The 13,408-nt window shown below is 33.7% G+C and overlaps 1 protein-coding gene across 2 annotated transcripts in view; it reads right to left on the reverse strand.

The window, feature by feature from the left end:
* The window catches only part of MS3_00005277 (uncharacterized protein), a 44,861-nt gene extending 33,720 nt beyond the window's left edge, over positions 1–11,141 (reverse strand). For both annotated transcript variants that reach the window (XM_051213307.1, XM_012942747.3), the window contains exons 1-3: positions 10,111–11,141; positions 3,719–3,877; positions 592–1,675 (exon numbers count right to left, since the gene is read on the reverse strand). In XM_051213307.1, coding sequence (XP_051069270.1) covers positions 592–1,636 — 1,045 coding nt within the window. In that variant the 5' untranslated portion in view covers positions 1,637–1,675; positions 3,719–3,877; positions 10,111–11,141. The remainder of the gene's footprint in view (positions 1–591; positions 1,676–3,718; positions 3,878–10,110) is intronic.
* Positions 11,142–13,408: the final 2,267 nt, after the last annotated feature.

Below are 13,408 nucleotides of genomic sequence, written 5' to 3' on the forward strand. Positions count from 1 at the left end.
CACCACAATTTGAGACTAAACTTAAAACTTAATTTCACTGGGATATTAGCGACTTTGGATAATGTGCTTTCTTTATTGTGGTAACTAATCATCATTGGATGTAGATAAACGAACACAGGGAAGAGGTATACTCAAATTATAGGTGCTGTTTTTTTCATTAAATATGATGTATATTACATATGAAGGTCCATTTGTAAAACTAATACTAATAAGATGTTGTCATTAGAAAGCTAATTTATAATCAAATAAAATATAGCAGATTTATAATCTATTCCAGTAGTTTCTCTAGATTTTTTCATGATAATACCAGGAACTGTATGCATGAAATACTTTTATTGGCATACATAGTACTTAATAATATATTTAGAAGGCATTTTAGACAACTCGTAAACTAACCCTAATTTTCACCTAGCAGAAACTTTTTCAACCACTAAATTCATCATCGTCTTTGTATTACAATAATGACATAGCAGTGATAGTTATCTGCAACTCACTATTAATAACTATAATAATTGAATAAAAGTTACCTTAAACGTGAAATACGGAAAATTCATTTAGAGTTTAAAAGCAAGTATGATTACTTTTACTTACCTAGACATCGGAAACTGTCAAAGTTTATAGGAATATGCTTTGAATTACATGAGTGATAGTTTGGTCGACTATTTGACTCAGTATTATTTGTCCAATCGACTGACCAGTTAGCACAATAATGTGTTCTGTTTTGACCATCAAGCCATCCATTCTCAAAGGAATCTTCCTGGCTTAAAGGATTACATGACTTTAAATTTTCTATGGTTGGTGCTTGTGGTGCACATAAGTAATCATTTAAAAACATGAATGATGACTTTGCTTTCGATTCGCTTTGGTTCTGATAATCTGGATCACTAGCAATACTAGTATCGGTAAAATCAGAGACATTTGATCTTAAATCCATATGAAGATTATTATGATAATTTGAATACTCTGTGTCACTTGATTGAATGTACTCACTAAGATAATGTGGATGTTCGTTATTAATAATATAAGGATAATTCACAGTTCTCATTACAGAATAATCAGTTTGTGAACATAATTGTACAGGTGTAGAATTAAAATGTTGATCATAGAGATAGTTAGATTGTTGATAATCCTCACCAGAAATAAATTCATTACTGACTGGATGATTATTTTGTATTTTTGTGTCATTGATAAATCCACTTGTCAAAGCAAGAGAGCTAGTGGTATAATGCTTTGAATTGAAAACATCCTTTGTCCATGATAGATCATTATCTGAGCAATCACAATTGGGAGTAATTTCTAGATTATTGTCATTAGAACAATTTTCTCGCAACTCCTTGACGTGTCCCAAAATATTTTTATTTACACTGCCACTTTTATTATTATCATTCATTTTATATGTGATAGGAATGTTGTTATTATTAATGATATTAGAAGTAGTACTGGTATCATTTGGATTATATATAATAGATTGATCGTTAAATGGATAATTTTGCCGTGAAGTAATCCCCATAAATTTAGTAAAGTCATTTTCCAGAAATCTATTCCAGTCTTCATTTTCCATTTCATTAACAGAAGAATCAATTGTGACTGTTGTCGGCTGATTCTGAGTACAGTACCGTTTTTGTGTTGTATGCATATTTCTCGGTTAATATAAATTCATTCGGTATCTAGTGTTCTACATTAATGTATTTTTTGAGAATCACAAAGCAACATTTTTTTATATATTATAATCCTTTGATCAGTAATTTTAAACAATACAATCAGAAAAATATTTACGGAATAAAACAAATTCATTAATTTTTCATTGGTTCTAATCAACTACAGATAGTTTTAGGAAGAGAATCATTGCATAAAGAATTAATGTAAGTTTTAATGTGCTAATTTATATGACAACTACAAAATGAAGCAGATAAAATTACCATTATTTTGATTTATCCATCAGTATAGAATCATATATGTACTTAAAAAAGCTCCATTTCCCTCACCTTAAAGCTATGACGAAAGTGTGAATTTCTATACATTGTTTGAGCTGAATTACTTCCAGATGTGAAGTAATCTTTACACTAAAATCTATTCGTCCTAAAACTCTGTTGTTGTCTATAGCGCTGATTATTCTCCTTAATCATTATTTTCAGTTAAGTTAATGTTTCGTTATAGTTTAACAACCTTCATATTTATGTCTGACATATATATATATATATATATATATATATATATATATATTGAGAGAGATAAATAGGTTATTTTGAGAACACATTTTTACGCTCGAAATTTCTGAATATTTAACCAGTGGGCTGCAATATCTGCTCTATAACCCAGTAATGGTAACTCCAATTGAGCATTTGATCAAAAGATATTTTCTTAGAAACAGATACTTATAATGAAGATCTCTACATGTCCTTTAGTCAAATTGTATTCATGAGTGAATACAAAAAGTAACTATTTATTTGAAGTGTCTTATACTACAAGTCATCTTATGAGGAAGCTTTAAAATATACTTCATGTGAACGGAAATTTTACTGTTTATTCATCCCAATTAAAACTTAACTACTTCAACTATGTCAAACTAGGGAACAATGTCCTTTCAATGAAAATTGAGTATGAAAAACTAAAAACACAGAACAAACCTTCCAGCAACTATGATAAATTTTTTTTTGGTTTTGTAAACTGTGATACATTGAGGTGTTTTTTTAGGCATTCACTAAGTGCCATAACAAAATAAAAGTACCACAAGTCCTTATAACCATTATTTAAAATGCCTCACACTATATTTGTTTGATATGCTTTATGAAGTTTAATATTTTTCAACAGAAACAAACAGTAAATAGAAAGCATAGAAAATATTAATACATTCATTTGATGATTACTAAGGTTAATCACTTAGGAGTAATAGATTATGACTACAAACGCTTTTTAGACATGCTGAGTACCAATAAGCTAGTTTGTAAGGAAACAACAGTGCAATTAGTTTCGCCAAAACGTTTAAAAAAAGATATAATAAAAATATCGACAGGATGCTATGAGTTTACCATATTTTGTGCTTTCTCTTTAACAGCATATAAGATAATAAATCTATTTGTTTAGACTGTTAACATAGAAGTCTTAGGAAAGAGTTATTTTCACAGATCTGTAAAATTGCTCAGAATGTAAACTTGTAATGAATGATCCGAATTCATGTGTTCAAATCATTTTGATGGATAAGTATAGTGAATATTCTAGAATATTATTAATTAATGTAACAAACGATTTACGAAGAATATAGAAAACCAAGAAAGAAAATTAGATCTAAATGAATGAACAATAATCACGTCTTACTAAAAGATGAAAATAAGGTTCTTAACAGTTTTCTATATATTACCAAAACAGTTAAACACTATTCATAGACTTTTTTTGAATATAAACGTCAGGTATTGACCCATCACCATACTTATTCATATAAACTCTCCAAACACATCAATTTGCAGCCTTCGTTACAAGTTTACATTCTGAAAAATTTGATTGATCTACGAAAACAACTCTTCCAAAATGTTTTGTGTTAATAATTTCAACCAACTATAATCACTATTATATCCAGTTTTATCAAAAGAAGTAAATGCAATGACTTCATCATATTCTGAAAATTAATTTAATTTTTTTTGTTAAAATAAATATTTGCAACTAAACAAACTCTTTTAAGGGCCTGAATAAAGTCAAAGAAATATTGTTTTAAAAATCTTACCTTATCATGATCTCAGGTATTCAAATGAACATATTTTACCACTGAAATTTCACTTTTATCCCAAAAACTCATTTGCGTAACAATTTTTTACTGTATTTTGAGAAGTAATTAACTCGCCACATCAATGTCCAGTTTACTTTGTAGTTAGACAGTGAATGCCTACAAATATATTCTTATTTTATAATTATCCAATCGGTATATTTTAAAAAATTAATAATTGACAATTAACATATGTTTAAAGTAAATCAGAAGACCTCGAATACCATGGGATATAGTGCACTTGAACTGTTGCATGTAAATGTTATGTCATCAAATCAAGTGAATTATGCAAGTACATAAATTAATGGATATAGATTTATTGTAAAAATCATTTGAAGTCAGTACATAAATCGAGGTCAAGAAGATAACTGTTTTTCTGCACTCTGATTATAAAATCAATAACAACTAGTATTAGTTGCTAATCTTCATGAAATAACAGAACTTTCGAAACTGTTTAGTGAGTAAATTTAACTATAACATCTAAATCCTTTTTCTCATTTTAATGTAAAATCATAAAATTAAGTTAGAAATATAAGTACTGTGATTAATGCTCACCCATCCAGCTCACCAGATCTAATCTCCTTTCATTATAACTCTGCTGACCCTCCAACTCAGGTGTATTTGCACCCTTAGTCGTTGTTTAACACAGTTCAAGGTGCGATTCACCTGCATTCCCCAGATTCATAGACCCAAGCACAATTGGATATTGGTTGTTTTCCAAACGTGATAGTGGTACTTAATAAGAGGTGATAAAATATGAGCGTTTTTTTCCCGATATATAAAAGCAACCTAAATAGCATTAATAGTAACTTTCACTAGCAATACTAATCCACAAATTGAATTCACTCATGAATTTTACTTAGCTCTTACTCTACTTTCCCTCATCAAGATTTACTTCTAGGCAATAATTAACGTATCCGGATTGTCGAAGTTCCATGAATTTGTGATGTAAAGAAGGATTTTTGAACTACAAAAATGAAATGCCTGCAAACAATGTAGTTATACATTTACAAATAAGTAATCACAAGTCTATATTTCGAATAGTTGGCCAATTGAGTGCTATAAGTCATCGATGAACTGGTATTTTCGTCGTTGAAAAGCATCGTCGCTTTCTTGCATATATTTTATCAATAAATTAAGATGTTCAGAACGATAACGTCATATCATATAATACAGTTTCCTATGTAGCCCACACTCAGTAAGCTGAATATACTTTTAGTGAAAATTTACAATGTTCTCCGTTTAGTGGAATGGTTATCAAGTCTCGGTTGTAATTAATGGAGTTCAACTAAAATGATTAAAAGAGTATCCTTTTACAAATCCGAAAAGTAAAGCAAGACTAATTCGGTACTCAAAATGAAGTACTCTGTCGAGCATGCTTTCAAAATGAATTATTTTCTGAATTGCGAAAACAGTTTTTCAGTATTTGTTATACGGGACTTTACTACCCAATAACAGTCCTTTGAAAATTAAACAACTCCAGTCAGGAGTATTTATACACATATAATCCCTTTCAAAAGTTCCAGCAACTTTTAATTTAGGGTTAAGATTTAAACTCATGGCACATAACAAGACATAAAGCTTGTGATACTGCAACGACAGCTTATACAACTTGGAACACCTGGAACCAAATAAAAATTAGCTTTTTCATCTAACTAACAACGCTTAACGCTAAGCTAAACTTCTCAATAACAGTCATACGCATATAATTAAGGTGAACAATTTACTTTCTAAAGAATTCCTATGATAAATTTTTATCATCCATTTGACAAAGAAAGTGTCTCACCTTTTCTTTGCTAACCTACAAATTTAATCCCCCGGTTTTTTACTAAGTTTATCGTTTTCAAAATCGTGCCACAAATTTTTTTACTGAGTACAAATAGTGTCTAGATAAAACATAATTCTGTAAATAATACACTTCACACGTTGATTACACTCCAAGCGAGCTTTTATGGCAATAATGCTATTTTACTGCTAACATCCTTACTGTTTTCTTAACAAACTAGGAGATAAAAAACGTTTTCACGCGTTATCGACTCATAACTTATCGCTAATTGACGGCGAGAACCAGTAATCTTAAAAAACAGTGTCAGTATTTTAGTCATCTAAAATATCGGTATTGTTCTCAGTCAGTCATCAGCAACGTAGAAATTCGTACGTACGTGTGTACTTCAGTTCGAGTTGCCACACCACATTACAACACAAATACAATTGTCGATTCAAATCCAATACTGGTAGACGTAGTAAAAGTATAAGCAGTAATCGGAAAGATTAGGGTTTGAAGATGTTATGCAAGGAGTATAATCTAGTGAAGTGAATTTGGGAAGCAAAAAACGGGAAATGAAGAATTCAGAAGATTAGAATTTGAAAGAACACAAAGAGTGGATGCGCCTGCATTATTGCAAACGATTTTGAGCCATGTCATTCAAGGTCTATAACCATCGGTTGCTATCGTCTTGCAGATCCCAGCCAGGTAGTCTGCACCTACCAACATGGCTCAGCTCACTTGTCGGTGACTTCATGGATTTGTGCCATGTTTTGGTCTGGCCGTCCCTATATTTCTCCCAACCTCTTCCATAAAACATCGCATGCCGGGGCAGTTGGTGGTTCGGCATACGTAACACGTCTCAGCCATCTCAACTGATGAAGTTCCACTACTTCATCAATCGATTTTCCATCCTTACCTAGTACCCGTTTCCTAACAACCGCATTACTTACGCGGTGGTCCTAGGATATACGGGCAGTGCTTCGAAGACACCTATGATCGAACACTAGTAACCTACGAATATCTCTGACTCTTACAGGCCACGTTTCACAGCTATAAAGTAGGACGGAACACACTGCTGCGCAGTAAACCCGTCCTTTGGTTGGTAGACGGATATACCGCCTACGCCATAAATGGCGCAAGTTGGCAAAAGCCAGTCGAGTCTTCTGTATCTGTGCTGAGATTTCGTCACACACTAAACCACAAAGGCTGATGTGACCCCCAAGACAAGTGTAGTGGTCGACACGCCCAACTACTTCACTCCCTATCATTAGTTCAGGTGCCGATGCAACCCAATTCTGAAGCAACATTTTTCATTTTGAAGGGGAGAACCATATCCCGAACATGTTTGCATTGTTTCTTACGGTGATCAGAAGACTTCGCATTTTGTCAGCGTCTTCATCAAATAGAACTATGTCAACGGCATATTTTAAGTCAACAAGTGAATCTCCCGGTAAAAGTTCAACCCCTGGAAATTTAGATGAGGAAAGTGTTATCTCTGAAAGCACGTCAACGACAAAGTTAAACAAGAATGGAGAGAGTGGGCAGTCCTGACGAACGCCACTTGAGGTAATCAATTCTGGTGACAGTTCACCATAAGCTCTCACTCGACCAGTTGTGTTCGGGTAGAGAGCCTGTATAAGGTTAATGTACTTCTTTGTACCCTTTTCACTGACAAACACTGCCATAGAACCTTACGATTGACAGAATCCAATTCCCCAATAATGTCGAGAAATACTACTATTGGGGGCGTCTGAATGTGTTTCTATGTTCTAAGACGTGGCGTATTGTGAATATCTGGTTTATACAACCACGTCCAGGTCGGAAAAAGGCCTGGTTTTCTCTAGTCTGCCCTTCACGAGCTTTATTTAGGCGTCGAAGTACCGGTCTAGGAAGCTCGTTATAACATCTTTGACCACAATCACTGTAAACATGGATTTAAAAACCCTATGTAAGACTCAGTTTCCTTAAGATACGTATGGCCACAAATGTAAGTCCAGTACTTATTGTTCCAGCTGCCAAAGATTCAAACAAATTGCACGAGATGATGGAACGCACAAACTTGCTCTCATTGTAATTTGATCAATAAAACTCAATCACTAGTAACTAGAGGACACACACGATAGTGATTACTGCTAGGCTATCAATGAATTTAAAGGTTATATTGTTACATATATTTGCTAAGGATCAGTACGGAATTCGGGGATACAGTCTTCATAGTGAATACCATCACGTACAGGAAACGCTTCCAGTCATCAAGTGCTGCGGAATCATCCATTTTTAGTGGCTGTCGACCAGTCTCTAAGACTGAATGGCATCATTTAATGGTAAACTAAACGCTTGCTTTAAAATATTGTTGCTAAGCAAGTGTTTTGTGTTTGTGTTTAGAGGTCGTCCTAGATTGCTTGTTTCGAGTATATTGGCAGCAACTTACAAAGGAAACGTTATATTACATTTTTCTACAGTAAAATGCTTTGCATGAACTAACTACAGTTCTCCTCAAAAATCTAGTGAATATTGACAAATATCATTTTGAAATCGTTAAATATGATCTTAGAAACTGAATATATTAATTACTTTTGTGTATACTAAGTAATAATTTTGAATTGATTCAGTTATTATTTAGAGATGGACATGCAATCTAAATAGCATATGCCTTTTAAGAGATTATTAATTAATATATCACCTATTTGACTAGAAAAATATCCCTACGGAATTCAAACTGTCTTAGGCCAAACATTGTTCTGAAGCTAAGCACGATAAAAATGTAATATTTACAAATAGAATATTTTTTATTAAAAACTCAATGCGAAATGACAAGAATAACGTAATAAGATTTCTCAACCGATTTTTGACATTGAAGTATAAATTCTTAAAGAAAAACATCTCACAGTTGTTGGTTTTCATTTCTCACTTCATTTCACAAATGTCATACATATAAGATGAATATAATGTATTCCATTACTATATATCATGTATAAGCAAGAAAACAGATAATCACCTCAATTAAAAATGGTAAATTTCATAATATTATACTTTTATAGATACTTTGTTCAGCAAAGCACCTTGTCGGAACCGGTTAAACTTGATTATTGTATAAGTCTTGCAATGTAAAGATAAGTGGCTAGAAATTAGGATCAACATGTTGGTCATTAGAATCACATGCCGTTTTACTTTTGCCGGAAACCCTAAGAACACTTTTGTCGAACTTTGTTTTTAGCTAGTTTCTTCTCCCAAAGACAAAATGCAAGTTAAGTAAATTAGAGGCTGAAATAAGACTAAGGAGACAGTGTTCAAAGTTTACTACTGATTCTGGATAGTCAATCAAACGCCATGTTAAGAATGACCTATGTCTGTTTGACAATACGAAAACATCCAATGAAACGAGATGGAAAATCAACCAGTCAAACATAAAGAAAGCTTTTTTATAGATTTTTACACACTTAGGCGTTTAAACTCCAAACAATGGACAGCCTCCTTTTTAGATTGGTATTCGCCGAATTTTTGAAATAATATATTATCCTACCAAAAAGTAATGTTTTTTAACTTATGAAAGTGGTCCTGTGAACATAGATTAAATTCTTCCACAAAAAGATTTGATTTTTGAACAACAAAAAAACACTGTACAATTCTTCTTAAATCACCGATAATTGGTTTCCTGTTGACTACCTCCAATCACCACCTAATCTCAATATAGTGCATACGGTGTCGAGCCACCTAGACTGGTGGCCACATTGAAACGTGGTCGATAGTATTCGGTCTTCACTAAGAAGGATTTGAGACGCATGACATTGTTCATCACCCAATGATCAATCAATTGTGATAATTCGTTTGTGTTAAACTTCAAAACGTTTATGTTACTAAAACATGAGTTAATTGAACCAGATGTATCTCATCCTAAAAACGTGAAATTTTTATTTGTGTTCCAAATGACCCCTAATAAAAGATAATTCGTCCGATTTCTTGCAATATTTCACCTTCGAAAACCCAGTTAGTGTTTAGTATATTATCTGATATAAAAAAACCCAGCCAAATGAACTTATCCTACAGTAAGCGGATTATGAAAGAAGGTATAAATATACAGCTAATAAATGTTTAGCCCATATATTTTTACGCATGAACTGAAAGCTATTTTTTACTTTGTTTAAACAGCATACAAATAATTCTATGTCGCTTCAACGGTTTTGTCTAACAAATGTTTTCCTGTGAAACTAGTGACTAAGTTATATCACCTGTGGGTAAGTAAATTTTTCAAAACATTGTTATCCCCTTCATTCGAATATTTCAAATGATTTTCAGGTGTCAAAGTGACTCTCAATAAGTACTTAAAAATACTGAAGGATTCTGTATCAAAAGTTGATATGTTTAGACAAAAACACTTGTAGGAAAATGGAAAGAAGAAATATGAGACTTGGAATACATTTTCAAAAATTATAAATTTACCGTGATGCAGATAGATTTATCTCATGCTAAAATGCTAATATATCTATTGTAATAGATATGGCTACAAAAAAATGGATTTGATAAACTTGAAAAATCGGATAAAATATCTAAAAATTTATATAATAAAACTAAAAATCAAAAATACCATGAAAAGTGAGTGAGATAATCTCGTCTTAACAGCGGTAGTAGATATGAATACATCATCCACTATAGCGTAAACAGAAATATTTTTTAAAAAGCCGCTATAGTCAATTTCAACTCTCAATCATGTTCCAACCAGAAGGTACACTTATCAATTTAGAATACCCAGATCATATAGTCCTGTTTGGTGAAGACTCTGGTAAAATTCAGAATCTAATGCCAGCACTGAACACCAATGCCTGGATGTTCACGACGCATATCTCCCACTCTAAATGCAAGTTGTTCCTTCAGGACTGGTCTGCGTCAACACCTGAACTAAGGATAGGGAATGAAGTAGTCGAACGCATCGAAAACGTCACTTTTCTCAGAGATCTGATCAGCCCTAATGGGTTGGTGTCTGACGAAATCTCAGCACGAATTTGGAAAGCTCGTTTGGCTTTTGCCAACTTACGTCACCTTTGGCGAAGGAGAAATATCCGTCTATCAATAAAAGGACGAGTATACTGCGCGGCAGTCCGTTCTGTTTTAAATCACGACAGCGAAACATGGCAATTAAGAGTAGAAGATAGTCGTAAGCTACTAGTATTCAACCACAGATGCTTTAGAAATATTGTTGGCGTCTACTGGGATCACCGGGTAAGTAATAGCGAGGTTAGACGCAGGGCATTAGGGAATGATGGTAAATCAGTTGATGAGGTTGTGAATCTTCATCGACTGAGATGGTTGGGCCACGTGTTACGTATGCCTGAACACCGATTACCACGAAGTGCAATGCTAACCGGTGTTGGAGATGGTTGGAAGAAAGTTAGGGGCGGCCAAACCAAAACGTGGCATCAGTGCTTGAAGTCATTAAATTCTAATCTGATCCATGTTGGTAGATGCAGACTACTTGGTTGGGGTCCGTGTGACTATCGTAACCAATGGTTGGAGACTCTTGGTGACATGGCTCAGAATCGATCACAATGGCGTCGGTGTATGCACTCTGTCTTCCCTTAAACTAAGAGATTAAAATCGCTTCATATCTTTCTTTCTACGAACTAATTCTTTCTTCCTGTACTATATCCTTATTGCAATCTTTCCTTAACATATTACCACCTCTGAATTAACTACTTTTATGAATCTGGCGTCCATCTTGACATGTTAATGAAGTATGGCAACTTGGACCGATGCATATATGTGCCTGGTCCTACGTTGCAGCTGACTAAATGACATCACAACGCTCAGCCACAGAGACTACTAAGTTCTGAATATGTTGAGCTCACAAAAAAATTCCATAGATCTTCGTCGTCCCAATGAGTATACTGTGGAATCGATAGAATGTGATACCAGTAATCTTTTTCGTAAGGAACCTCAACAATTATTTCGAATCGTAGACAACAACTGTAAACACTAAATTTTCATTTACCATCATTATCAACAAGTTCAAGACATTCCCCTAACCAAGACTGTTCTTCAACCACCCATCACAGATCATGAGAAACAAATTTCTCACCTCTACTGCCGAGCGCATAATCCAGGTATTCTGTTATGTTTTAGGTTCTCATAACACTGTACGATTCCTTCAACAAGTTCTAAATCAGGCAAGATTCCTACGTTTTTATCAGGTAATAACTGAGCTAAATTAAACCTGTTACCTATATAAACGTTTATATCTCATTTCATATTCACACCTACCTTATGTTCTCTGAATAGTTTATAATCGTCTTAAAATGTCACTTGTTCATATCTAGCCTATGGTTTACACATTTTGAAGTCGTACCTCGTCTTAAAATTGACACAATGAAGTTACACTTTCGAACTCGCCTCGCGCCAGTATCATAAACACATACACCTGGTGATTAGAACTACACCTCTTATTTCGATGTGCTGTACTTCCATTACTGATATGCGCGATCCTATAGAAGGTACATTTCGTTCTCCTGTAGACTTGATTATACGTTCTAATCAAGATGGAGATTGCGGCGATCGTAGCAATTCTAATAGTTGAATTCATGAGTCGATCTAAGATAGACCACCAGTGAGAACCTGGACGACCTGCATGCAGGAAACGATTTCTAAGTTAAATACCAAGTTATTCTGTAGAACATAGTGTAAAATCCAAACTAAGGTTTGGACTGTAGAATAGCTGTCTAGGTGTGTTAGATACGCACCCTTACCCGGTTGAAACCAAATCAAAGTAATTGGGTAAAATGACGGTTCTAAAATCCATCATAAATTTAAATGTACATTGTTACCTAAACAAATATGACCACTGGATAAGAAAAAGAGAACTCAGCGAAGAAAATTTTCTTTTCGACGAAATCATTTGCCTAAGCTGTACATTCGTATATATAGTTATATGGAAAATATGTCCATAGAAAAATAGAAGGGATTGTATCACAAAAATGGATTCGAGAATAACTAACAAATGAGGTTAACGTACTAATCAAGGGGTAAGGAAGAACAGAATTTATGGGTCAGATAATAGTCCAATTGACAGATATGAAGAAAAGCGACAAACAACAAAGGTCATAATAATAAACTGGATGATAATCAAGAAAACTTGTATAAGGTTATAATAATAAGTGATTAGAGTTTAACGTGCAAAATAGTGGTTTAAAAAATATCGATAATAATTAAATAAAAGTTCAGAAAAACAACAAAAAGCACCCACACAGAAACATACTCATTAAGGGAATTAGGGCCAAGGAAGGATGAGAGGTTGGACAAATCGTTTCTGCACGCAAAGTTCAGGCTTGAGTTTGTGGATTGCTAATATGGCCATCCAGCTACTCAACCAATAATTGTCCAATTAATCAAATCTAAATTACAGTAAATAAGGAAGTTGATAAAGGATGCGGGAAAATTACCAATCGCAACAAATAAATGTTATTCTATCCTGTCTGGATAGACCACTCACAGGTTCGTTCAAAAGATTATATTTGGTTGCTTAATAGCAGAGAGTGTTTCCGATTCTGGAAGAGTGCCTCAATTCACAATCAAAAATGCACAATTCCAGTCAATACAAGAAGCACAATCAGAAGGAGGAACAGACTAATATGGCTGCTGCCAAGACTAAGTATCAAGCAAAACAACATAAATGCAGTTCAGGAAGAAACACGGAAACTTAGTGAAGGCGTAAGAAAAATAAGAACTATAATATAATACAAATATTAACAGGTTAGATGGGATCAAAAAGACTAACAAATGTACAACTAAAGGAATCAATAGGAACAAAACGCAAGTGTATACATGGAGAGATTTTCGCACACAAAACATTCAAAATGGATCTTACACGTAGTAATACTTTGTAGTGACTCAAA

The sequence above is a fragment of the Schistosoma haematobium genome, chromosome 3, assembly GCF_000699445.3.
Source record: "Schistosoma haematobium chromosome 3, whole genome shotgun sequence".
NCBI classification, from domain to species: domain Eukaryota; kingdom Metazoa; phylum Platyhelminthes; class Trematoda; order Strigeidida; family Schistosomatidae; genus Schistosoma; species Schistosoma haematobium.